Source organism: Leptonychotes weddellii, chromosome 4 (genome assembly GCF_054177405.1).
Source record: "Leptonychotes weddellii isolate Sample4059 chromosome 4, ASM5417740v2, whole genome shotgun sequence".
Classification (NCBI taxonomy): Eukaryota; Metazoa; Chordata; class Mammalia; order Carnivora; family Phocidae; genus Leptonychotes; species Leptonychotes weddellii.
In genome coordinates this window covers 154,074,716-154,102,147 of record NC_138372.1, presented here as the reverse complement: position 1 = coordinate 154,102,147, position 27,432 = coordinate 154,074,716, and the positions used below count along the sequence as shown (strand labels likewise).

At 43.0% G+C, this 27,432-nt stretch overlaps 1 protein-coding gene across 1 annotated transcript in view; it reads left to right on the top strand.

The window, feature by feature from the left end:
- SNTB1 (syntrophin beta 1) overlaps nt 1-27,432 on the top strand; it is a 210,963-nt gene that overhangs the window by 154,480 nt on the left and 29,051 nt on the right. Inside the window, exon 4 of the mRNA XM_081816469.1 lies at nt 24,540-24,679. Coding sequence (XP_081672595.1) covers nt 24,540-24,679 — 140 coding nt within the window. The remainder of the gene's footprint in view (nt 1-24,539; nt 24,680-27,432) is intronic.

Here is a 27,432-nt window from a genome sequence, read left to right as displayed (position 1 = left end):
CTTTTATCATTGTCAAACAGTTATTTAATTCTTCAAACTTGTTTTGAAGTGAGGCATAAATAAATAAAAAATCAGGGTTTTGAGCAAAAGCATCAACCAGCAGTTAGCTTCAGAAACATACAAAAAACAAATCCACATGTACATGAGTGTCATTTTTGTCCATCTTACCATTTCAAGAGGCAATACGCTAGATTATCATGAGATAGAAATGACACAATTATACAGCTCGCCATTATTCAAATTATTTACATAGAATTTTGATTGATTTTTGATGCATATTTATATTTTGAGATGGGCACTGATAAAGAATCAAGGACCAAGACTTGTTCTCATTCTTTAATTCTTGACTTAAATTTCCCTCATGGCATTCACCTTCCCTGGCCACCTCATTTAAAGGCAGCATCCTTTCTTCCCATCCTGACTGTTTTCTGCAGGACCCCTGTGGTAAACTCAGTAATGGCTGCCAGGTATATCAGGTCCTAAGCCCTGGAACCTGTGAATGTTATCTTCTATGGAAAAAGGGTCTTTGAATATGTGATTAAGTTAAGGATCTTGAGATGAGTAATCCTGGATTATCCTGGTGGGCCCACCATGTAATCACAATCCCTCTTGTCTTTATGAGAGGGAGGCAGAGAGAAACCTCACACAGAAGCAGAGAAAAGCATTCAGGGAGAGAAGACGCTGTGCTCTCTGGCTTTGAAGATAGAGGAAGGGGCCCTTGAGCCAAGGACTGCAAAAAATGCAGCTGTAGATCCTAGAAAGGCAAAGAAAAAATTCTCTAGGGCCTCTGGAATGGGTACAGATCTGTAGACACCTTGACTTTAGCTCAATGTCGCTAGTTTCAGACTTCTAGCCTCCAGAACTATAAGAGAATGGAATTTTTTTTTAAAAGATTTTATTTATTTATTTATTTGAGAGAAAGTAAGAGAGAGAGCATGAGCCCTTGGGGGTGGGGGGTGCCTGCAGAGAGAGAGAGAGAAGCAGGCTCCCCACTGGGAAGGGAGCCTGATACAGGGCTCCATCCCAGGACCCAGGATCATGACCTGAGTCAAAGGCAGATGCTTAACCGACTGAGCCACCCAAGTGCCCCTGGATTTCTGTTGTTTTAAGCCACCAAGTTGTGGTAACCATAGGAAACTAATATAGTACCTGTCACAATTTGAATTATTTGTTGACTTACCTTTTTTATTCTTATCTCCCTCGTTGGACACTAAGCTCCTGGAGGTAGAGACCTGGTTTGTCTTCCCTGCTGTATCCCCAGTACCCAGTTGGGAGCTTGGCATAGAGTAAATGTATGCCAAGTGATTCTGCAGCTAATGACAAGTTGGAGGAGGTGCATGGACATTAAGGGATGGGTAAAGGTTGGTGTGGTAAGAAGTGGGGAAGAACATTCCAGATGGGGGTTCTGTTGTGAGCAAACATGAAAATGTGAGGGTGGAGAATTAATGTGGGGGTTTGAGGAAACCCATGAGAAAAAAGGCCAGATAAGCCTAGAGAATCATAGAGACACTCCCCCCTCCTGCCGGAAGGAAGGATAACATGAGGCCAGATTAAGGACTTTGAGAACCACAAGGAGCAGAGAGGAGTAGAAAAGGATGTGGTTAAAGCTGATGGTTTTGAACTGTGTGCAGATGGCTTACCTGGTGGACAGTTATAAGCACCAGCAAAGTGGTGCTCTCCAAAAAAGAGAGAGGTTGAGCTCTGAGGAATGAATGAAGAATTTTACAGCTGGAAAATCTACCAAGAGACTCTTTTTTCCTTCAGCATACAAAATATGTTCTGTTTTGAAGTGAAGTCTTGCTTTTAGTTTGAACTATGTGTAAGTAAGCAGAACCACAACCTTTTTTAGGATTTCAGGCCTCTGCAGATCAACACCGCAGGATGGGATCATCCGTGGTAGGAGGCTGAGTCCCATCGCTGTGCATGTGGCACAGGGATAGTGGACTGTTCCCAGTCTGAAGAGATCAGCAAATGAGCTGGCTCTGCCTCCTTGGTGGTGCTCCCAAACCCTCGCTTTGCATAATTAGCTGATGACTTACGTCCTCATTAAGAGCTTACCAGTCAAAATGGTGATCAATTAGCAAACTCATTCATTAGGATCTTTCTCTGTGGTTCTGTTGTGAAGGATACTCATTTTTTCCCACTGGTACTCCTGAAAACTGCCATTCTGTTTAAAAAAAAAAAAAAAACAATTTAGCGAGAACTCTGGCTATTACACAGGTGTGTGCAAATCACACAGGCTTATAAAAATCCTTCACACTACTTGTGGGAGGCAGATTAATGCCCCATCCCAGATGTTGTACTACTTTCTGATGGCTGCTATAATTACCACAAACTGTAAGGTTTGAAATAATACAGAAATATCAAAATCATTTGAGGTTTATACATTAAGACATGAGCTCTTTAGAAGAGACCCCACACACACATACTTTGTGAGTGACAGAAGTAATAAAGACTCATTAAAAACTCAAACAATACAGAATTGGGTAAAATAAACAGTGAAAGCCCTTCCTCCCTGCCTGCTTCATCCTAAGAAGGAACTCCTTAAACAGTTCTGTATTTCCCCGCTTCTAGACAAGGACTTTTTTGTATTTGTGAATTCGGGCCAGCTTTAAAAATAGGCTCCCTGGATGGTTTCCTAGATGAGGTGATTTATGGGATTAGGAAAAACCCCGCTCCGTGTGCCATCTCCAAATAATTTTCTTATTATGCCATTTTATGGCTGAAATCCCATCATTAACGATTTATTTCTTTGGCTTAGTGGTTTGTCCCTTCTTAAGGTGCAGATACCGTACAAGACTAACCCTGGCAGCCTAAACAATCCTTGTAAGAATGAGTTTATTTAAATGAAGTCATTCCCTCTCTCTGCTCCCTTATCTCATCATCTGCTTTGTTCATGATCACAATTTGCAATCCTTTGTGTGTCCCCTTGCCTTTTTCTTCTATCACCACCACTGACTCAAGTCCCATGAGGACAGGGAGTGCTTGTGTTTTCTTCCCTACCCACTTCCCTGGCTACGACGACATAGGATGTGCTCCATAAACATTTGATTGGATGAAAGACCTTGGGAGACTGGATTCAGGCATGGGTGCTGGAACACGATGGAAGGCCAGAGAAGTGCCATGTCAGCTGGTGAGGCTGCCTCCCAGGCTAGCTCCGAGGCTGGTGCCCCTGATTGGGACCTAGGGCTTGCTTCCCATGCCTGCCCCACTTCGATTGGTGGCTCTGCTGTTGTTAAATACTTGAATGTCCCTCATGGTGTCACAACAGAACGTTGCTGACCTCACAGTCCTTGCCATTATCCACCCTGTGAATCAAAATCCTCTGGTACTGATTTTTTAAAGTCTGAGAAGGTGGAAAATCAAAGCAGGAGAGGAGTATCTGTTTTGGTTGGATATTATGTTTTGTTTTGTTGAGTGAGTCCCAAAAGCTGTTTCTTCCCCCCTTTTTCTTTTTAACAGCTGTATAAACATTTGCAAAAAAAAAAAAAAAAAAGCCATGGGAACAGGGTGTGGGTGAAGAGCTGCTGTTTGCAAAAATATGTCCAAAAAGCTGGCAACACCCATGTGCCCTTTATTCCAAGTGTGCACATCGAATTCATTGACCTGGTTAACACTTGCCTTTAACGGCAGTCAATGCAAAAGGAATGTCAGAATGAAGAATAGCAAAGCTTCATACATGTGAAGGAATATAACATGGCATCAACTCTTCTTCAATAAAAATTAAAACAAAACAGAACAAGAGAATAGCAAACCTTCCAGAGTAGGAGAAAGTGGACTTGACTCAGTAGAACTCCCACGTAAGCTTCGTAAGTGGCAGCAGTTAGCACCGTGTATAATTGTATATTTATTGTCTGTTTGATGCTTTATGTAACATTGGTCCCCCTTCCAGCCTAGAAGCTCCATCTGGGGAGTACTGTCTGGTTCTGCTTGTCACGACGTGCCCAGTTGCTCGCACAGTACTTGGCATACAGCATGTGCTAGGCGATATTTGTCCCGTGAATGAATACATATCACCTCATTTAGTTGGGATGACCTGTTCCATTGTGAATGGATTTTTAAAAATTGCCCAGCTTCTTAGTTTGACATAGGACTGTTTATATTTTTTGTCTAGATAGTTTTCTAGCAAAGTGTTCAGCCTTTTTTTCACAGTTAAAAAAAAATCTGTTTATAGATAACTTAGTTTTTCTCACAAATGGGGTCAACTGTAGATAATTAGTGACTGTTATAATAGAAGCAGTAAGAAAAGATTGTTCCCTAATATTCTCTTAATGAGAAAGTAGTAAAACTAAACTCAAGTGGTATGTTGTTTGTGGGTTTTTGTTACTTGTATCATGATCATCATGATCATCATCGTCATCGTCGTCAACTGAACAATCCCTTTTTCAATTTAATTTAATGAGAATGGATCATTGCAGCCACTGAGACCAAAATGCTTGTTTAATAAGGAAGCCACTTCCTTTAAGCTAAGTTACACCTCTTTGAACACAATGCAGATGAAAGAGAACTGAGTTCCTATGGGGGTGGGAGAGAAAGGGGTGGAGACAGGATGTGTGGGACACTCAGGAGGACGGGGCTGGAAAGGACTCCAGAATTCGTTGGAGGTGAGGCTTGTATGAGGCAAAAGAGGTCAGAAGGAGTGCGCTGACAGACTCATAAAACAGAGAGTGGTTGATGCCAGCTGCAGTACATCAGCAACCCATCATATTGTCATTGGTTAATGTGTTTTCTACCCAAAACCTTATACTCCCCACACTGTAAGTATAAAGGCAGAGTTATTCATAGATACTCCTTCCTGGCAGAGAATGAGGAGGTCCCGGACTTGCTATGCATCTCTGGCCAGTCTATCTAGAATAGCATGTACGCCTTTTGATCCTCAGGTCTTAAGATGGCTCGAGGGAAAAAGTGAGTATAATGAAAAAGGTCACCAATTCTCTAAGGTAGAGATGAAGCAGACTAAGTCCAACAGTTTGGTAAATGAAAAGCACATAAGAAGATGCTATAGGAAGAAGTAAAGTGTTCGAAGCAAAAGATGAAAAGACAGGAAGTGTGTTCTTGAGTTTGAAATGGCTAATTTTCAGAACTTACTGATGATCCAAGGACCCAAGAAAATCCAGGGCAGAAGTGTGTTTGAGACTTCATGATGCTGAGTGCCAGGCTGCTTAGGGTCTAGGTTTTGTGTGTTACCCTCCTCTACAGAGGCTTCCTTCAGGGAAGTAGAATGCCATGCAGACAACCCATTCCAGGGAATCAGAAAGGCTGTCATTAAAACACATGATTAGCACAGGGATAGCAGGGACCAGACTTGGTTAAGGATGTGCTGATATGACAGTGATGTCATTTCATAACTGATGAGCCCTGCAAGGCCAGCATTATTGAAGACAGTGTACACTTGACCACAGGTACTCCTATTAATACCCTATGTAATACTTAACCGTGCTTGCTCCTTTTCATATGATACTTCATTTGATTCTCAGTTATCCTGTGAAGTAGACACTGTTACCTACTTAAATTAGGCCAATGTGAGGCACAGGTAGAAATTGGAGGGCAGGAGAATGGAGAAGCCAAGGTATTTCTTCCCTCTTTCTGCTTTGAGGACCATCGCCTGGAGCAGCTACGTCTCGTCTGGTTCTAGCTCTTACCTGACAGTTCCTTCTTCCATGGGGCAAGCTCCCCATTGGCCGACCATGGTTTTGTTTCCTGCTCTGGTCCTTAGAATCTCCCCGCTCCGGAGCTCTACTCTCATCACTACCCTCTCTCAGTCCCATTAGCTGTACCATGGGAAGAGCTTCAAGCCTTTGCTGGCCTAGGGTTGATTTTTCATTCCCACTTTGACTTTTCAGCTGTTCCAAAGCCTTTGTAACTAGCTCCATATATTCAGTCCTCTGGACTACCAGGCAATGCTCTGTTTTCTTGACTGGACCCTGAATGATACATAATAAACTGATTTTTATTATGTTCAAGGTAGATACTATTGTTTGGATGACTTTTGAGTGTCAGGGAGAACAGGTGTTTACCTATATTTCTGAAACCAGAGAAAGAGAGAGACAGAGAGAGAGATTGATTTTAGTTCAAGGAATTGGCTTATGTGGGGGCTGGCAAATCTGAAACTAATAGGGTGGACCACTGAGAAGGACAGGCTGGACACTGAGAGACTTACAGGGGGACCTGAAGCTGTACTCCACAGGTAGATCTCTTTTTCCTCAAAGAAACTTCAGTTTTGCTGATAGGGCCTTTCAACTGATTGGTTGGGGCCCGCCTGCATTACCCAGGATAATCTTTTTTTTATCCATCATGGGGAATGCTCATGGGTCAGGGCCTGGTCCAAGTAAGTGTAGTGTAGGGTTTCCCAGGAAGGGAAGCCAGGCATGCTGGAGCCCTCAGGGTGTGCTTTGTGGTTCTGGGTGTGTTGGAGAGAATAAGTTCGGGTCCAGATGGAGGGGCAGGCGGAGGATGCCCTGCAATGTTCTGAGCATCAGAGGCAGCTCAGAGGACAGTGGAATATAATATAATCAACTGATTATAGATGTAAATCACATCTACAAATACGTTCACAGTAATACCTTGATTAGTGTTTAATTGAGTAAGTGGATAGCATAATCTAGCCATGTTGACACATAAAACTAACCATCACACTGGAGAAGAGGAAGAAATGGAACAGAGAGCAAACAGACAAACGAGTGATTCACTGTCTGGTTGATGACACACACAGGTACAAAAAACAATATGAGCACAAGTATGCTCACAGTGGTGATGGGAGTTTCAACCACTTGGTAGAGTCCTAACCCTATCTGCGAAGTCTAAGGGTATCTACCTCTTAGGTGCCCCATTGTCTGGTAGTCTTGGTAATAGCCGAGGGCTCTTGTCTGGTTTCCAGAGCATTCTAGACTCTCCCACCTTCAATCCAATTTGAACTTCTTGCCAAAAATTTAGAGTCCCTTGAGTAAGTCATTGGCTTCTGCTTCAAGTTAATCTTTAATTAAAGCAAAAATACACACACACACACACACACACACACACAGAGCACCTGCTCTACACCAAACTTGTCCTGGATGTTGGAGATATAACAGTAAACAAAATAGTGTCTGTGTTTATGGAGCTTACAGAGTAGTTATGACTGGCTACATAATTTCGGAGACCTACTGCAAAGTAAAAATGTGGGGCCCCTTGTTCAAAAAGTATTAAGAATTTCAAGACAACAATAGAAAGCATTAAACCAAGTGTGAGGCCCTTCTAAATACAGGCCGCTTGTCTCTGAAACTGGCTTAAATTGCAGTGATCTGGCCTTGACCAACTACCCAACAGAAATAGGCGTTTCTGGTCCTCTGCTTCCAGTGGGGGTAAAACACGGAGGGAAGCTATTCTGTAACCGTGGTCTTCTTCCTCAGGGAGGGATTTTCCTGTCAGGATGTATTACCACTTGGTCTTCCACAGACCATACCGAGCATCTATTATACACTAGACACTGGTTTAAGTGTTGCGGATCCAGCATCCTTTGTGTATCCATCAATAATAAACCATAGAATATCGTGGCATAATAAACAATAAAGTAGAGTTATGTAAACTGGGTATGGGACTCAAGATCTCTGAACAATAGGTCGCCTAATTTTATAATGAGGATAATAATGGCGTACCTCCCAGGATTGTTTTAAGGTTAAATGAGATATGCTTATAAAGTAATGCCTGGTGTTTGGTAAATACTAAAAAAAAATGTAAGTGTTATTATTATAGCAACTTAAATAGATTAAAGTTATAAGAAACCGTAGAGTCAATTTCATAAATACATACTTAGGTACCACCATGGAAATAGTTTACTGTATGTTAAAATTAAAACTCAAATAAATTCTTACAAAGAAAACTCTTTTCTACCTCAGTGCTGGCGTGCTCATTCAATAAAATGGGGGTGTTACCACAGAACGAAGTTGGGGCTGAAGGGGAAGAGTTCAGTGAAAGCATGCAACTCATTCTGGTAGGAAGAATGCTGAGGCAGGCAGGAGGGTTTCATGTGAGGGGCAGAGCTAGGGTCTATCTATAAAAAAATATTTACGATGCCCAGAAAAGCAAAAGGGAATGAGCTGCAAGGTTGGGGTACACGCAAAAGTCCAGGGTGTTGCCTGAGTGGGAAGCGCTGGTTGAGCTCTGGAAGCATCCCCTGAACAGTAGCTAATGGGATAGAGTTAGCACCATGAGCTCTGCCTTGGAAAGATGTAGGGATTCCTGCCAAAAAAATCAAGGGCTCAGATAGTGTCATGGCGCCCAACCCTGTATGAGGCATGAACTCATGGCCGTGTTAGGAGAAATCTTTAGGGTGGTTCCTAGACACATGGGCAGCATAACCAGGGCACGGAACCTGAAGTTGTTGAGGTAATGGAGTTACAGAAAGAGTTCTGATGAGGGCGGTTCCACTGTGCAGGGTAGCAGGGGTTATTGATGGTCCCCGGTTCAGCTGTTGGTCTGGTCTTTGTGCTCCAGGCACAGGAGAGACAACTCTCACCACAGCTCTCCTGAGGACCTACTGACTGCATGACTGCCTGGCTTAAAAGGCAAGATCCTGGACCAAGAGTATGTTGTAAGCACGGGACATGTGGGTTTCAGGAAGTTAAGTCATGTTTTGTAAAAAGCCATTAGTGGATTTGTAACACCTCAGATTGCTGCTGTCTTTCCAGTGTTGTCTCTTTTCCTCTTCAGCCAACACGCCTGCCCCATGGAACTGGTGACCATTCTCTGGATGCATGATTTTTCTTCCTAAGCTTTGCCTACACCACTACTTTACTCTTGTACCTTCCTCCTCCTCTTCTTGACTAGGAGAGTCCCAGCTGTCGCATCAGGAGAGATGACATCTCCTCCATCCTAACCCTCATCCTGTGAGGCAGGATCAGTGTCTTCCTCCTTGGAACACACAGGACATTTTCTCTTCCAGCACTTACAGTCTCCTACTGCTTATGTTCCTGACAGTATGAATCCCTTAGATGTAAGGGTGAAGTCTTATTCATTGTTTAGTTCCTAAAGCCTGGCCCAGGGCTTGGCTTGTGGTAGGAATTTGGTAAGGACTCCTTGTGTAATTGAATGACTGGATGGATAACCATCCATTATTAAAATAGTTACCATAATATTTTGTAGATTCCATGTCTTAAAAATATTTGGTCGACTTCAAACTTGCTGAGTAAATATTCTCAAAGACTGTAGATGATTATTAAATCAAAGTAAATATAAGTCCTTTCAAAAATGTTTATCCCTATTTTAGAAACATTAAGTAAATGCTTAGTACTTTTGCAAGTGACACTTAATGGATGATTAATATCGTAGAAGCCAAAATTTAGATTTAAAAAACTCCACAGAGCTAGAGCATTGAACTGTCAGAGGACAGCAATTGAACTGTTCCTAAGTGAAAATTTCTATTACACTTTACAGCGTATTTAAATCATATTAGCCTATTTTGTTTCTTTGTAACACTTGCCAAAGTTACTTTTTTATATTTGCTTATTTACTCTTCCTGACTTGTCTGCCTTCTACCACCATTCAGTGGCAGTGAGGCCACTGAATGAGCAGAGGACCCAGCACACAATTTATGCTATAGAAATATTCACTGAGGGGCGCCTGGGGGGCTCAGTCAGTTGAGCGTCTGCCTTCAGCTCAGGTCATGATCCCGGGGTCCTGGGATCGAGCCCCACATCGGGCTCCCTGCTCAGCGGGGATCCTGCTTCTCCCTCTGCCTGCCGCTCCCCCTGCTTGTGCTCTCTCTCTCTCTCTCTCAAATAAATGAAATCTTAAGAAATGTTTATTGAATGAATGAATATGTTCAGAAAGCCAGACAGAAAAAAAATGACAAGAAAGATTTCTTTTTTCAGAAAGCCACGTTTCTTTAGGTTCTCAATAGTTAGTGTACTACATTTACAGTTTTATAAATCTGAAGATGGATCTCCTATTTAAATAGTATAAAGGTAATTTTATATGAAACTTGTAATTAAAAGCCTCTGCAAAGGTCCAAGATCATCCAGAAAATGTTTGTACCTGGCATGATTTCCACACTGACATGGTACTACATTCGAAACACTGCCTTCCTATGTCTCATTTGCTGCTGCTGGGCTTTGATAGAATGTTCAAATGCCCTTGGAATTTTCCTTGTGGTTCTTTTACTCCAGAAAGGAACACGTTGGCCACAGATAGATTGTGTGTTGCGGAAAGGCAATCTGAGGAAGAGAACATAAGGCTAGAAAGAGGAGGGAAAACATGTCACCCTGTTTTCAAAGTTATATTCTGCTCAGAAATAACATTTCTATTGTCTGTTGTGGGACAGCTACAAAGAGCATGCCAGCAGACATGAAAGAGGCTTCTTCTCAGTGCAGGATGTGTCTGTACGTGTGATCCAACCAAATGCGTGTCAAGTTGGATATGTATAAACAAGCCTACTGGGTGAAGGCAGAAGATACATCTGTGTTGGGATTGTTGGACGGGGGGACAGGAAGGATAATCGGGATCAGGGAAATAGAATTTTGTAACTGGACATATTGTCACTCCTAATAATTTTGGAGTCCTTTTACTTAAAAGAAGAAGAGAACAGATATCGGGTGAGCGGCTAACAGTGAATCCCATAATGGTATAAGTGAAATCAACAAAAATCATGAAAATGGTACATGAATGACTAGGGTTTGGAAAAATGATGCAGGAATCCAATGTTCATGGATGTCACATTAGGAAGAAATGTGGCGGGGGTGGGGGTTCCCTCAGCAGAGCCCATCATAGCTCAGAGGTGTACTCGGGCAGACACACCTTTATTCAGGTCAGCTGACTTTAACGACAAACATTTTCATAACATCATGGACACTGGCTAAATCGCTAAAAAATGAAGGGCTGTGAGCCAGTATCAGAATGAGTTATGTGGGCCAGGGAATCCCAAAGCAGGCTGTGTATCAGAGTCTCCGGAGAAGTTGCAGAAATAGAGATGTGTAGTCTCAATCCCTAGATACCAGGATTCAGTGGATTTGGGATTCAAGAATTGGTATTTTCACCAAATCATGGTGATGATAATTAACACTCATTGTAGATGTTCTTGAATAATCGTACACACCAGACTTACCCAGGGCCTTTGTTATAAGTGCAGGTTCCTGGTACCACCTCTAGCACTTTTCCCCCTCCCCCCCTTTTCTTTTTACAACCCCTAGCACTTTTGAATAATTGGGTCTTAGAAGGGGCGGACATCAGAATTTGTCCCTCGCAGCCTAGCTGATTCTGATGCAAGTTAGCTGCAGACCACACGTGATCTTTGCTGAGCATTGTACTATGAGCCATTTATACACATTATCTGATTCCATCTTCCTAATGGTCTAACGGGAGAGGGACTTTATCACCCCCATTTTACAGATGAGGAAATTGAAATGTGGAGAAGATAACTCATTCAAGATCACATTGCGAAGAGCTGAGCTGACTTGCAGATCAGAACTGTCTGACAGCAAGATTTATGCTCTTAATACTACATTGCCTCTCTGCTTCCAGGAGGTCAGAGAAAAAGAAAAATGAATCTTCCTAGTTGGGGCAGGTTTTATGAAGGCATTTAAACTAAAGTAGGATAAGTGGACTAACTAATGTTGAACTATCTCTAAAATGAATTATTTTTTGCTTCTGTTTATTTAGTTTTGAAAATCTGATAAATCCACTGAAAGCAAACATGTTCATATTTCTTTCATACAGTGAATAGTGTTATGGTGTCTGAAGTTATTGAAGAGCTGTAAGACCAGGGCATGACTTTAGAAAATGCTGACGTGGTGAGAGGCTAGACACTCCCTACGTTTTAATAGTCTTCCTCCTTCAAAGCACCCTTCCTTTCTCCTTTGAGGGAGAAATAAAATGAGAAAATCTCCAAGAAAACCCACAGACACACCCAGTGAGAACAAAACATAAGATGCTGAAGCAGAGACTTTTTTTCTTAAGAACTTGCTCCTTTTGGATTTAATGATAATGTCAACTGCCTTTCAAAAGATAACTTTTTACCACATTATGAATTTCTGCTGCACATCAGCATCCCTGTAAAGGGCATGTTTCCTGGGTGTTAGAGAAGGAAAGGCTGTTAGTCAAAGATAACTTGTTTACCCAACAGGGACTGTAATTGAAAAGGCCCTTTGGAGTTAATGAAAATATAAAATAGCTTTCCCCACCAGACAGAGAAGAGTCTAATTTAATTATCTGTGAGTGTCACAGATTAGAAGCAACCTTTCATCCATTTCTGGAAGCTGAGTCTGGGCAGCTCACTGCTTGTGAAAGGAACAGGGAATTGGAGCCCTGGGTGGGTGAAGAAAGCCCATGAGAGACACAGAGATCACAGGTGTCTGGGCTCTTTAAACAGTGCTAGACGGTGACAGTTTACCGTGTTTATCTGGGTATGACTTCCATCCTTCAGTGTTCAGCTGGAGTCTCTGGAACACCCTTTAGATCCCAGGCATTAGGAAGGTACATGGATACCTCACGAAAATATAGAACCAAGAGCCCATGAGGACAGTCATCCCACACAAGATGAGAATTTCCAAAGGCTGCGTTTTCAAAAATTAGAAGGAATAAATAAGGGGGCAGAAACAGGTAGCATGTTAGGGGCAGAGGACTATTATGGAGATCTTTGTCATTTGTGAGAGCTGGGTTTCAGAAGCTTGGAGAGTCCCTAAATCTTGAAGCCACTGTATCGAAATTTCTCCAATAAACTTCAGTTTTCCAAGAAAGATCACTAACTTACATCTTTCCCTGACCCTTCACTTGATCCCCTGAACTAGGTGTCCACTTTTTTTGGTATCCACCTTTCATACAGAGACGAAGGTGGTATTTCTTCAAGAGAACCACCAGCTCAGCCACGATGAATACACACACACACACACACACACACATTTTGAGGATGGAGGCTGCTCTTAGCCAATCTGTCTCAACAGCTAATACCCGCTGTTATACCTCAGCCTTCAGTTAATTCAGGTCACACTTGCACTTCAGTGGAATGTTGGGGCCCTTGAGGAACACAAGGCACTCATGGAAACCCTGCCTTGTGAGTTCTGCAAATCCATTTGCCGGGATTGTGCACTTATTTCTCAACAAGTAAGTGTCTTTATTTGATGGCAAGTTGGCAGTCTGTGGGCCATGCCTGGCTTCCTTGCAGGTGTATTTTCTCAGTCCCTGTGTTGTTTAGTTTTTTTAATTTTTATTAGAGGAATTTAATTTTTTTCATATAAAAAGAAAAAAAAAACAATAATGAACCTCCAGGTGCACATAACCCAATTTTTATGATTGTCTATATTAAGTCTATCTTGTTTTCTCTATTTACCCATTTTGGGGGTGGAGTAGAGGGAAGAGGACATGCAGGAGATTTTTAAAGTGCCAGACTTCATATCACTTCATTTCATATTATTGTTTTTCTAACTTGAATTAGTTGCCAACTGAGGTAAGCAGAATAATGCTCTCCCAGAGATGTTCACATCCTAATCCTCAGAACCTATAGATACATTGTCTTACATGGGAAGAAGGACTTTGCAGATGTAATTAAGGATCTCGAGATGGTGAAATTATCTTGAGTTATCTCAGGGGGGGATTTAATCACATGGGTCCTTATAAGAGGGAGGCAGCAAGGTCAGAGTCAAGAGTAGGTGATGCTGTGACAGAAACAGAGGGTGAAAAGGCAATTTGATGTGGAATCATGAGCTAAAGGAATTAGGAAGCTTCTAGAGGTTGGAAAAGGTAAGGAAATGGATTGTCCCCTAGAGCCTCCAGAAGGCAGCAGACCTGCGATCACCTGGATTTTAGAACTTCTGATTTCCAGAACTGTAAGAGAATAAATACCACTATTTTTGTGGTGATTTCTTAGAACAGCGATAGGAAACCAGTACACAAACTTTTAAAAATAGGGAGAATTCACATTTAAAAAATACAAATTTATGGGTTCTTTTGAAATGCTTCTTTTGACAACATTGTGTCTATTATCTTTCCTGGTAATGAATGATTGGCTAATGCTAAAAAGAAGCTCCCCCGTAAATGGGATATGGGTTGTCTTTTTTTTTTTTTTTACATCTGGTTCTCTGTAGTCTCTAAATTTGTGACTCCTTGTCTAGAAGATTCTGTGGTTGATACAGCCCTATAACATTGCTGAAAGCATATGCTTTGAATCTGGTGTTTTTGCAGCCATGAGCTAGGAGGGTCAGGAACTGCTTAACTTCCTAGTGGGTCAAATATCTAGGAAAGTATAGTAGTTACAAATATCCAAATTTCATAGCCTACTGTACTCTATTATATGTTGCTGAACATAGGATATATGGTTGATTGAGAACTGCACAGCCCATTAATTTGGACTTAGAACTGGCAGACATTTGTACCAGAGTGAGCACCACCAGCGAAAAATAGGGTTTGCTAAAATAACAAAAGCCTGCAAATTAAATTTATAGTATAATGGAATATTTCACTGCCTTTAGAAAACAGACCATGTTTCATTTACTAGCCCTTCAATTGTGCAATGAAGAATAAATATAAGGGACTAATTTTGTCTCACCTACTCGTTATAAATAGAAATATCCCTCAGTGAAAAGACATATTAAGGGTTATGAGTCATTTACAACTTAGTCTTGAATTACTTTAATCAGATGTGAGACTTGAGGAATAAAGAGCTTTGATTACTCAGAGGAACTTGCACTGAGCTGATGTCTGGCCTGAGGGGAGCCCCGTGTGCCAGGAGGTGGAAAAGAAGGGCGAGGAGTATGTTGCCAAGTTGCACAGAGCTGGACCCCATGCACCCCAGTCCGCGGGAGACGCTACAGCCGAGTTCCCAGCTGGTCTTCCCTCCTGCCTTTCCCCTCACGTCACCACATTGCCCCCCTTTTCCTTTCTTCTGAGAGGCAGCTTTGTGATCTGAAAAGTATCACAGCTTTGAGGTCAGGAAGGCACATACGTGGCTTTGTAACTATCACTATGTAACTTTGGCTAGTGCATGACCTCTCTGAGCCACGGTTTCTTCTTCTGGAAAACGTAGATAATAATACATGCTTCGAGGTGTTGAATGGGTTAAGGGAGGGGAAGTGGAGCACCGTGCTGATATTATTTCCTAAGGCTGCCGTAAAGAACTACAACAATCGGACGACAGCAATGGATTGTCTCGCCGTGCGGGATGCTAGAAACTCACGAGTCAGGCACCAGCAGGGTTCCTCGCTCCCGAGGGCTATGAGGGAGCATCTGCTCCCTGCCTCTCTTCTCACTGCCGGTGGTTTGCTGGCAAGCTTCAGCATTCTGGGGCTCGATCACTCCTGTCTTCGTGTCCACGTGACATTCTCCCCGTGTCCACATTTCCCCTCTTACAAGCAGACCAGTCATACTGGTTTAGGGTCTGTTGTGTTCCAGTTCGACTTCATCTTAACTAACTACATCTGCAATGACCATCTTTCCTAAAATGGTCACATTCCGTGGTATTGGGGGTTCGGACTTCGCCATCTGAATTTGGAGGAGCGGGAGCCACCATGTAACCCACAACCCTGCTCATCACACAGTAGGCTCTTAATACACATTTACCCCTTCAGCCTCTCTTCCCTTAATAAAAGAATTCTTTTCCTGTGATGTAGATTTTTAAGCCATCAGACTGTTGGGGTGCCTGGGTGGCTCAGTCATTAAGCGTCTGCCTTCGGCTCAGGTCATGATCTCCAGGTCCTGGGATTGAGCCCCGAATCAGGCTCCCTGCTCAGCGGGGAGTCTGCTTCTCCCTCTCCCTCTGCCTCTCCCCACTGCTCCTACTCTCTCTCTCTGTATCTCTCTGTCTCAAATGAATAAATTAAAAAAAAAATTAAAAAAAAATAAACCGTCAGACTGAAATGACTCAAAACCTAACATGTCACATTCTCTCTAAACCTTTCTCTCCTAAGTGTCCCTTCTAAGTTACTACTATTTTGAGGTCCAAAGACAGAGCAAATCCCAAACAATTCTGACCTTACTCAATTATAATTTTGTATAATTCAGGCAGGGAGCGGCGTTGAAATTTACTTTTGGACTTTCCTCAGAAAAGGTTGAACTGAGCACACAAGTAAACAAGATGAAAGGGAATGTTTACAAGTTTAAAAGAACAAACCCATATGAAGCAGTGTAAGGAATTCATTTGTGTAGAAACAGCAGGTCTCCTCTTCAAACAGCTGGTGTTTGGACGTGTCCAAAGGAAGTTGCCAAGTCCTGGGGGGAAACTCAGGTTGTTCCCAGTTGAGCCAAGGCACCAAGTGGGGAGGCAAATACATCTTCTGACTCTAAATGGAATGGTTGGTGAGATAGGCTTCTAGGAGCTGGGGCTCCCTCATGAGAGAAGGAATTGACAGGTCGGGCAAGTCTAGATCCAAGAAGCTGGGTGAGGGAGGTGAAAACAGCTGATGATCATGGAGCCAGAGCGTCTCTGGAAGGAAAGAGAGAATAAACTGTCTAGTAGTAAAAACTAATGTGGGCAGGGGGAAAAAAAAGGCAGAATTATTCAAAATGGGCATGACAAGGCGACACACAGCAGAATCCAGTTTGGGGGTCCAAGTTCATGGCCAGGTTTTCTTCCAGAATGCTGAGTGTTGGGTGGTTCAGAGTAGGATTTGGGTAGTGTAACTACACACCCCTTCTCTTTTCTGGGGTTCCCAACTGAGAGTGAGAGGGAATGATGTACTAATGAAGAACAAGGAAAAAACCCATCTTTATTAATAGCTAGGCAAGTGCCCAAAAAGCCCTAAATAATGCCAAACTCAGATAAATGCTGCATCATATAGAACACGGCCGAAGTGATGTGTCTTGCCTCCTCTGGCCTCTTTTGAAGCTAGGATGCTTGGGTATTGAAATGAGTCAACAGTGTGGACCAAAATGGCCAGGCTGCTGTGGGACCAGTCCAGCATACATGTTCCCTTCATGCAAATATGGTGATTTGCAGTGAATGGGTAGTGACCACAGACACCCACTTGTGATGAATATGACAATGCCTTCTATTAAAAAAGACCCAGTGACAGCTCTAGATCTGAACAATTAGAGTCACAGCCCCTCTTTCCTTGGAGGGGAAGTTAATTAGATTGGGATAGACAATGGGCAGAAAGGCGCTCCCCTTTCCTGTAGTTGAGTTCTCCAGTAAGGTTGTCATTCTGCTTTTCGCAAGGCAGAGAAGAGTATAGGGTAGAAAATCATCCCCAACTTAACAAGACACAGGCTTGGGTGGCTGTATCTGGTTCTTCCAATTTTTTAGTCCAAATTGATTACGCGTAGCCTGAACTGGAAGTGACACAGAGATACAGAGTAATCCAAGTAGAATCCAACAGTCTTTAAGAAGCAAGACGAGACTTGGGAATGTATCTTAGAATGTGGTCATTTTGAAGAGCTGTCTCATTAGCAGTAAGCAAAATGAGGAAAGACAACTGAAAGGCCAGGTTCATGTGGTTGAACTGCTCTGTGCCTCGATGGGAACTAGACCTTCATGTGCCTTCTATCTCCTCTTTCCATGATGCTGTATGACAAAAGAAGATTTAAAACCCTGGCTGTGCACTTATCTCCTTGGATATGTGTCATCTGCCCTAGGGTTGGCTTCATTATGAAATCCTGGGGACCAAAGCATTACTTTTAATAGAGCCATCAAAGGCTTCTGTTAGAGTACATTAACATCTGACCTTCTGCATACTCAGTAAATAAGATAACTTTCAAAAAACATACCCCGTGTCTGCAAATGTTTAAAGAGAGAAAAAGAAAACTGGAAAACTGACTGAAAATGTAGTGGGTTCTTGCCATTTTCTTATGATTAATGTCTTGGCTTTACCCACCTCTTCCCAATTCATGTCCACTCGGGACCTCAGAATGTGACCTGATTTAGAAATAGGGTCTTTGCAGATGTAATTAGTTGAGTTCATACTGGAATTGGGTGGGCTTTAAATCCAGTGGCAGGTATCTTGATGAGAAGGCCACGTGAAGACACACAGAAAGTCCATGTGACAATGGAATCAGAGATGGGAATGACACAGCTTCAAGGAACACTGGTGGCTACCAGAAGCTGGAAGAGGCAAGGAAGAATTCTTCCCTAGAGCCTTGAGAGGGAGCATGGTCCTGCTGTCCCCCAGAAGTGATTTATCCATAATGCAAGCACCAGAGTCCTACTATGCTAACTTGCATGTTGACTCTAGTGAGAGTTCTATTTATGAACCCTGAATCTGGGGCTTTATTGTATATGGCTTATAGAATTCCAGAGCCAGTTTCAGAATTTGGCAGGAGGGAACACATTTGAAATCGGGGACTGCTGCTATTGGGAACGTTGGCATGTGAAAATGATAACCTCCCTAAATGTCCCGCAGTCAAACCATATTTCTCTTTCCTTATTTTCATTCTGCTTTCTCTAACATTTTTCAGCATTGTCTTGACATCTATCAAACCAGACGGATCATTCTGTCTGTTCCCCACTGTAAGCCACCCTTGAAGTCACCATGTGATCCAGGTGCCAACAGTTTGGGAGTTGTGTGAGAGGAGAGAAGCGAATCCAGTAGCGAGTCCAACGGAGCTGAGGCTCCCTCAGAGCCTGGGTTTTGAACTTGCTGGCTAGTCCCCTTTCCCGTTCTCCTCTGCCTTCTCTTCCTTTCCATTCGGCTCTGCATCCCAGGTGTGGATGTCCCACCTGGCTCCCGACCGCTGGGTCCCGGTGTTGTTTGGGACCAGCTAGAAGAGGGCTGCAGACTGCGACTTGTTAGCATGTTCCCTGTGTTCCCGTGGCCACATTGAAACTTGTTCCTCTCCTTTTGGTGAAGTGGAGGGGATCTTTATCTGCCTCTCTGAGAGTTGGTGCAGGGATCAATTATCTCATGTTTGTAAAGCATTGGGAAGTTGATAACTGCTAATTATTATTACCCTGGTATCTTGCCCTTTGTTCTACATTCCTAGCAATCTGAGGTGAAGAGACTTAAATTAAAAAGTTGTCAAGATCTCCCAAACACAAGTTGTGATTGACCTTCTTTCTCTGTGAACTTTTTTTTATCCTGCTTTTAGTCACTGGCCTCACATCCAGACCTTTCTTCCTGAGCAGGGTAGCTGGAAGCAAGTGTGTGCGTGAGGTGTGGGATGGGGATAGTTTAACATTTCCAGTATCTGCCATATGGGAAGTGCTTTATATACATTGTCTCATTTAATCCTCATAAAAATATGCATAGGAGGCCATTATCGGCATGGTACACGTCAGTGAACAAGTGCTTACAGCAGTTAAGAAATCTCTTCAAATCTCTCAGCTGGGAAGTGGCAAAGCCAGATTTCGAAGATGTTGCCGTTGGGCTCCAAAGCCTCTGAGCTATCCCTGCCACTCTGTCCTCAAGGAGAAGGTAGAAAATAACCGTGTTAGGAAGAGTGAGTTGGCATGAGTGGAGAAAAAGAGATCCATACATTGTTTTTTTTGCCCTATGAATAGAGTCCATGGAACACAGAAGTAATAAAGCAAGAGTCCTAGTAGCTGAAGCAGTCCCAGCCTAGGAGCAGGCAATTTTAAACTGAAAAAGCAATAACTTTGTCTTACCCCATTCTTTTTTTTTTTTTTTAGATTTATTTACTGATTTTATAGAGAGAGGGGAGTGGGGAGGAGGGACAGAGGGAGAGAGAGAATCTTAAGCAGACTCCCTGCTGAGCGTGGAGCCCGACTTGGGGCTCGATTTCAGGTCCCTGAGATCAGGACCCTGAAATCACTACCTGAGCCAAAACCAAGAGTTGGATACATAGACTGACTGTGCCACCCAGGCTCCCCTGTCTTACCCCATTCTTTGACAAGGGAGGACATTAGACCCAGAGAGGCAAGTAATTCTTACCCGAGTTTATTCAGATCTTTTGTTTGATAGGCACTATTCCTACTTTGATGTGGTAATAAGAATATCTAACATTTTCTTTTAAATTAATGTATAGTTGACATACAATACTGTATTGGTTTCAGATGTGTAACATAGTGATTGGACAATTACGTACATTACAAAATTATCACCACAGTAAGTGTCGTTACTATTGGTTACCATACAAAGTTATTACAACATTATTGACTATATTCCCGATGCTGTACCTTTCATCCCTATGACTTGTTTATAACTGGAAGTTTTTGCCTCTAACTCCCCTTTACCTGTTGCGCTCATTCTCCCATACCCCTCTCACCTGACAACCACCAGTTTGTTCTCTGTATTTGAGTCTGTTTCTGTCTTTTGGCATTGTTTGTTTTGTATTTTAGATTCCACATGTAAGTGAAATCTTAGGTTATTTGACTTTCTCCGTCTGACTTAACTTCATTTCACATAATACTCTTTAGGTCCATCAACATTGTCACAAATGGCAAGATCTTATTCTTCTATAGGGCTAAGTAATATTCCATTATACATAATGGAATATATATATATATATACACACACACACATACACACACATATATATAATGGTATATACAATGATAGATATATAATGGTGTGTATATATATATATAGTGGTATATATAATGGTATATATATGTGTGTGTGTGTGTATATATATACACACATAATGATACACACACACACACACCATATCTTCTTCATCCACTCATCTGGCAATGGACACTTAGATTGCTTCCATATCTTGGCTTTTGTAAATAATGCTGCTATAAACATAGGGGTGCATATATCTTTCCGAATTAGAGTAGCTACTATTTTTAAAGACTTGCTTGCTTACTGTATGCAAGACACTTTTCTAAGCCGTCTGTGTGTATTAATTAATTTTATCATTACAACTTTGCCTAGGCAACCGCAGTAGTAGTCTTTTTTTGGAAATAACCTACAAAAAAGGTACTGAGAGGTTTTGGTACAACTGTCTCTGAAAATAATCTGCAGATTCTAGGTATTTTAGAGAAAACAAGGTCAGCAGCTTTCAAACTGTATCCCAGTGGTTGCTAGGAGCCTCGCTCAGAGGTGCGGCTCGTGTGTGGCTGGCGGTAAGACAAAGGCATAAAGTCTCGGATCTCAACCAGGCTGTAACCCCATACAGAGCCTCTTTCAATTGTTTTACGTTTTGTTCTTTGACCTGTGATTTAATCTGATCAGAATGATCAAAGAAATTTAAAAGTTTGAAAGCTGCTGACGTAGATGACTTACAAGCCCTGTCTCAGAGGATTTAATGACTCTACTTCCCTCAGGTTTTTTTTTTTTTTTTTTGATCGAAAGAGAATTGACATGTAACATTTTGTAAGTTTAAGAGATACAACGTGATCTCCTACATTTATTTCTACTTCCCTCAGTTGTTACCAGTGACTTCTTTCCACCGTCTCAAATTCGTCTTGTCATTTTGTAAACCTTTTCTCTCATGCTCTGCCGAAGTGACGAAGGGGACAGGATTCAGCTGATCCCAGTTGTGCTTCAGGGTAATTTCAGAATTGTGTGTCTGTTTCCCTGTGTCTTCTCCTTCGCCTTCTTCATGAGAAACATGATCAGTTCTTATATATATATAAGATATATATACCACAAAATATATATATATTTTATATTTATATATATATATATATATATATATATATATATACCACAAAATATTTTAGGGCTTTAGAATGACTCATACCTATCTATACTATTTGACACGTGAGTGAGTTGGTGATTCCACCATTAGAAAGATCTGCATTTTACTGTTGGCATTCACTGTTAAGGTTTATTTTGCCAACTTAATACTGTTTTTGAAGAATGATGCTTATTTGTGTTCACATTTAAATGGTCCCAGTCAAAGTTAATGGAGCAGATCTGACTAGGTAAGTGAGATAGGCACTTTGGAAGGATCATTTGTAGCTTTTCCAGTCCAATTTGTTGAACTGGAAAAGTAATTTACTAAGTGTAATGTAGAGGCTAGAAAAAATTTATTCCAAACCCCACCAACACTATGCCTTGAGACTATAGCTCAAGGTCTAGTACATTGCTTGCTGTAACAATTTATTTTGATATCTTAAAGATTTGTTGTTCTGTTGGAAAAAGCAATAGGCTAAAACTAGATTTTTTTTAATATGTATCAAATGCATAATTGGAGAAATAAGTCAGGTAGTTATTCACATTCTAGTATAAATAGCTTTACAGTGATTTCTTCTTTCTAGAAAGGGAGGGTTTTTGTTTTTTTTTAAGATTTTATTTATTTATTTGAGAGAGGGGATGAGAGAGAGCATAAGCAGGAGGGAGGAGCAGAGGGAAAGTGAGAGGCAGACTCTCCAGTGAGCAGGGAGCCTCATGTGGGGCTTGATCCCAGGACCCTGGGATCATGACCTGAGCTAAAGGCAGACACTTAACCGACTGAGCCACCCAGGCGCCCTGAAGGGGAGTTTTTATTTGGAATTGTTGGAAGGGGTGCATGATCATTGTGTAATGGATTCTTCCTGGAAGAACTCTGCGATGGATGGGAAAAGAATGAGTTGAAATTGTTAGCACCGAAGATATTCTTGGTTTCCTTATATATTTTTTTTTCCCAAAGAAAGTGTCATATTGTTGCCATTTCCAAAGAATTCCTTTTGACAAGTTTAGAAACCAGTGAGTCTGCTACAATTTTCCCACCCTGTGGTTCACTGAGGGTCTTACCATCTGCCAGATATTATGCTAAGCACACTATATACGTGGTCTTTATTTATTTATTTATTTATTTATTTATTTAAAGTAGGCTCCTCGCCCAACTTGGGGCTTGCATTTACTACCCTGAGATTAAGAGTCACATGCTCTACTGACTGAGCCAGCCAGGCGCCCCCCGTGTACGGTCTTATTTAATCTCCACTCTAGCATTATGAGTTATACGCTACTTACCAGGTTCTAAATGGTGCTTATTCTGCACTGTGGTAAGCATTTTAGACATTTAATTAATTAATTAATTTATTAATTTATTTATTTTTAAAGATTTTATTTATTTATTTGACAGTGAAAGAGACAGTGAGAGAGGGGACACAAGCAGGGAGAGTGGGAGAGGGAGAAGCAGGCTTCCCGCTGAGCAGGGAGCCTGATGCGGGGCTCGATCCCAGGACCCTGGGATCATGACCTGAGCCGAAGGCAGACGCTTAACCGACTGAGCCACCCAGGCACCCCGCATTTTAGACATTTTAACTCAACCTTCACCACAGTCCTCGGGTATAGGTACTATTATTTCCCCATTTTACAGGTACAGAAACTGAGATACAAAGAGATGAGCTGACTTGGCCGAGATCCCACAGCTAGTAAATTGGGAAGAGCTATGATTTATGTTCAGGCATTCTAGCTCCAGAGACAACACTCTTAACCACTGTTGTGTGCGATATTATCTTTATCAGTGAGGAAATAGAAGGACAGAGAATAATAACTCTCCCAAAGTCACCTGGGCAATAAATAATGGAGAGAGGGGGACTCAGATTCAGGCAGCCCATAAAACTGTGTAACCTATAAGTCTCACCCCTTCTGCCATCTTGCACATCTTCTCTGCTTTGATCATTCAGTCTTAAAGCCACTTCAATACAGATATCACTGTGGCACTTAAGAAAAGTAATGATAAGAATAGAAAGGGAAGAAATTAGCTTTATCATTTATTCAGTTTACTGCCTAGCTTAATTTTGAATAGATTTTGGATTGTGGTTTGTCATGAAAGGGTTGAACCTTCACTGAATTGCCAGTGTCAAAGACGACCTTGACTTCATATAGTGCAGTGATTCTTAATCTTTAATGAGCCACCCGAAGGTCTTGCTAAAATGCAGATTTTGATTCAATAGGTCTAGGATGTGATGCTGATGCTCCTGGGACATGATCCATGCTTTGAGTCACAAGGCTAACACAGTGTTTTCAAACTGAGCATAAAGATGTATCTCAGGGCCCAGAGTTCACATTGGAAGGAGGGAATTTTCATAGATGGAAGAACATGTACAGAGTTTGGTGATCAATACCGGGGAGCGGGGGTGGCTCATGAGATAAGACCTGAGCTACCTGACTCCCAGGATTGGAAGGGACCTTAAGGGTCACCTGCTCCAAACATCCAGCTTGACGTTTGAATCCTCTTATATCCCTGCCAGGTCATTTCACTCCCAGAGTTAAGGAATTTTCTGTGCTGAGTGAAACTAAGAGAATTTTAAGATGGTGCCTGAGTCACAGAAACAGTCCAGATGAAGGGCTCTGATGTCTCCTACCTCTCCAGACAGACATTTGCCGCCATAATACATTTTCAGAGCCTTTGGGTATTTCTTCAAAAGCTTTCAAACCTTACCATTTCCTGATAAAAACAATGTACTCTACCAGAGAACCATCTGGGAGTGCTTATTTCCCCAAGCATCTGTGTCCCACTCTGAAATAGTGATTTCAGGGCTGACTGGCAGGTTAGAAACAGTGACAGATGTCTGGCAGCTGGGCTCCTTCTTGGCTGTGCTGACGATCCGTGCCAGGGCCCTTGAGAAAACATATTTTCCAGAATCAAGAATCCTGCGACCATGAATGGTTTCTTCTCATTTTAATTTCACGACCTGAACCCAAGGCTCCTATGGTCAGGTCTTCTGATTGCGGGGGAAGCCAGCTTCTCCTTTCGTCTCTCCTCCTGCAGGCTGTGACTTGACAGCGCCCTGTTTTCTGTTCCAGGTGCCCGGGGAGAGTGAGAAGCAGTGGAAGCCGGCACTAGTCGTACTGACCGAGAAGGACCTTTTAATCTATGACAGCATGCCGCGGAGGAAGGAAGCCTGGTTCAGCCCAGTTCACACGTACCCTCTTCTTGCCACCAGGTAGCCTTGGCCTTGTGTTTGAGTCTGATGTACTTGTAGTTTGAGACGGTTCTGGTCAATTACAAGTATTTCAGCACATTATATTCCTGCGTCCTGTTGCGTCAGGAACTGAGAACTCCCCCAAAATATAGCCACACATTTCTATCCGGATAGGTGAATTGTCATTGACAGCCCGGCATGGGGCAACACGGACCCAAAGAACAAACTGCTTCTCCATCGTGAAGGAACAGTGACATCTGGGAGATGGTCCACACCCCGTCACCTTCCTGGGTCTCCACCCCAGTTCCTTTGAGAGGAACTATGCCCATGCGTTTACAGTCTTGAAATTCAGGTAGAATCGTCAAGCAAGGGCCTTCACTTGTGGCACAGGGATTGTCATATGGGAATGTACTATTACTGTGCTTTTTACAGTTTGCTCGGCGCGAGACCCCATAGCAAGTTCTTCCTCGGTTGTTGGTGCTTCCTGTGGAAATGGGGCTGCCAGGGTCTGTCTGTTTCTTAGGACCTTCAATGCATGTTTATTGTTCATGTGACAGATTATCTTAATGCATCATGTGCTTATCCTCTTTTTGAAGGTCTTTATTCTGAGCCCAAAAGCGCACCAAACCTGAGTCTTGATCCAAGTAGTTGACAGCTCCCAGACTTGGCTCCTGTTGCCATCTCTTTCTGTATGTGCTTTATGATTCTGGACACAGTTTTCATTACTCCTCTACCTCTCCTTCCTTACCTAGAAGGTAGGCATGCTAACGTAACGTTTATGGCCTCCCTGGCATCGTGCTTGGCGGTATGGGGCCCTAAAATGCCTGTGAATGAATTACTGACCAGTGTGGGACAAACTCTGGAAGAAGTTTGGGACAACAGACAGAAAGCATAGAGGACTGAGGTTTGGGGGCTTCTGTCCTGAGCAAAAGATAGAAACAAGATGGGTTCTCCATTCTGAAGGGACTGAGGTGCCAAATAGGTTACAGCCAAGGCTCGGGTGCAGGGAAGAGAATGAGACCCAGGAACAGAACAAGAGGAGACACGAGATTAAAATGGCAATGGTGTGTGGAGCTGAAACTCCTTTCAAAGCCCTCTTACGTCCACGTATTGTGATTATGGAGAACAGCAAGGGTGACCTGAAGAAGAAGTGATTATCGGCCCCAGAGGTGAATAGAGGAGGAGGCCTTCAGGGTCAGGGATCACACCTAGAGCATTTAGATACAAATAAAATAAAATAACAAAACAGTAGTTTAAATTTTGAGTATCCTAAGCCTTAAAATCTTTGGCAGGGTAGCTATGAAAGCACTATTGATGTTTGCAATAAAATCTCAATAATCAGAAGCCAAACATCCTAAAATGTTCCTGTGGAGCTTCAGGCTGTGTCTTGGGGTCCATTCAAATTCATCTCAGCCTCCATCACCTTCCACAGCCCTCACCCACGGGCACTGATGTGCACATTCTGAGACATTCTCACAACTAGAACCAAAGAAGGATTAGACCATAGTCACGGTCTTCCAGGGTACTAAGCAGAGAAATTGGACTCAGGCCTCTTAGACTGATTTTCGGGAACAAAAGTCTACGTAAGGTGAAGTTTCTAGGTAACTCTCAGGCAACTTGAAAATAAAACTTACCTCATGCATAGCCTACTCGTAGTTTCTGAGCGTTCTGACATGGAGGCTGCCTTTTTATTCATGCATGCATGCATTCAGGATTTTAAAAAACTCAGCGCCTCAGTCTACACTAGCCACATTTCAGATACTCAGTAGTTGTGACTAGTGGCTACTAAGTTGGACAGCACAGGTCTTAGAACATACCCATCGTCACAGAAAGTTCTGTTGGACAGCACTACCCTAGAGCATAAATGACTAGCTCCGAATTTGTCCTGATTCGGGCAAGTGACTGGACTGACACGCTCCAACGGCAGTGTGTCCAAAGCTCAGGCTGCCTGACGGGAGGTCGTCTTGCAGGCTCTTGGGGCCATCTACACAGCAGGCCGTCAGTGGCTCTGCGAAAAGGGTGCGCAGGCGCAGCAAATGGATCTGAGTAGGTTTGGGGGGGGGCACCAGCAGTAACTGTGAAAGGCTCAGGAGCCACAGGCGTGCCAGGGCTGGGCTGTGAGCAAAGCACACGAGTAGCCCGAAGCCACGAGCCAGCGTCCGCTATGGAAATAAATAATGGAAACCCTTTCAGTGCGAACTGTGCTCAAGATGCATCCTAAGAAATCGGCGCCTACCGTCTACACCTAGAGGAGATGCAGTGGTGATACCTGACCTCCCAGTTTACTGCCTTTTTCCCAAATCACCCAGCCTCACCACTGAACTGCAGAATCAAAACGTGCTGTGTGTGTGTGTGAGCCCTACAAGCAGTGGTACGCTGAAGCTCCTAACCATGCCCCTGATCTCCAGCCGCTAGCCCGGGAGGCAGAGACTGTGCGCGGCGTTAGGGCAGCCCCGGCTCTACGTTCTTATTTCGTGCGCTCGAGCTAGTAGCTAATTTGCCGTCTGCTCCTGAGCAGCAGCTTGGAAATGCAGGAGCTGGAGTTTCCGTCTTCGTTTTCCTCCCGCCAGAAGAGTGCCTCCCGCTCCCGGGCTGACCGCCCCGCCTCCCCTTCCCGGGCTGACCAACCCCGCCTCCCCTTCCCGGGCTGACCGCCCCGCCTCCCCATCCCCGGCTGATCGCCCCGCCTCCCCTTCCCGGGCTGACCGCCCCGCCTCCCCTTCCCGGGCTGACCGCCCCGCCTCCCCATCCCGGGCTGACCGCCCCGCCTCCCC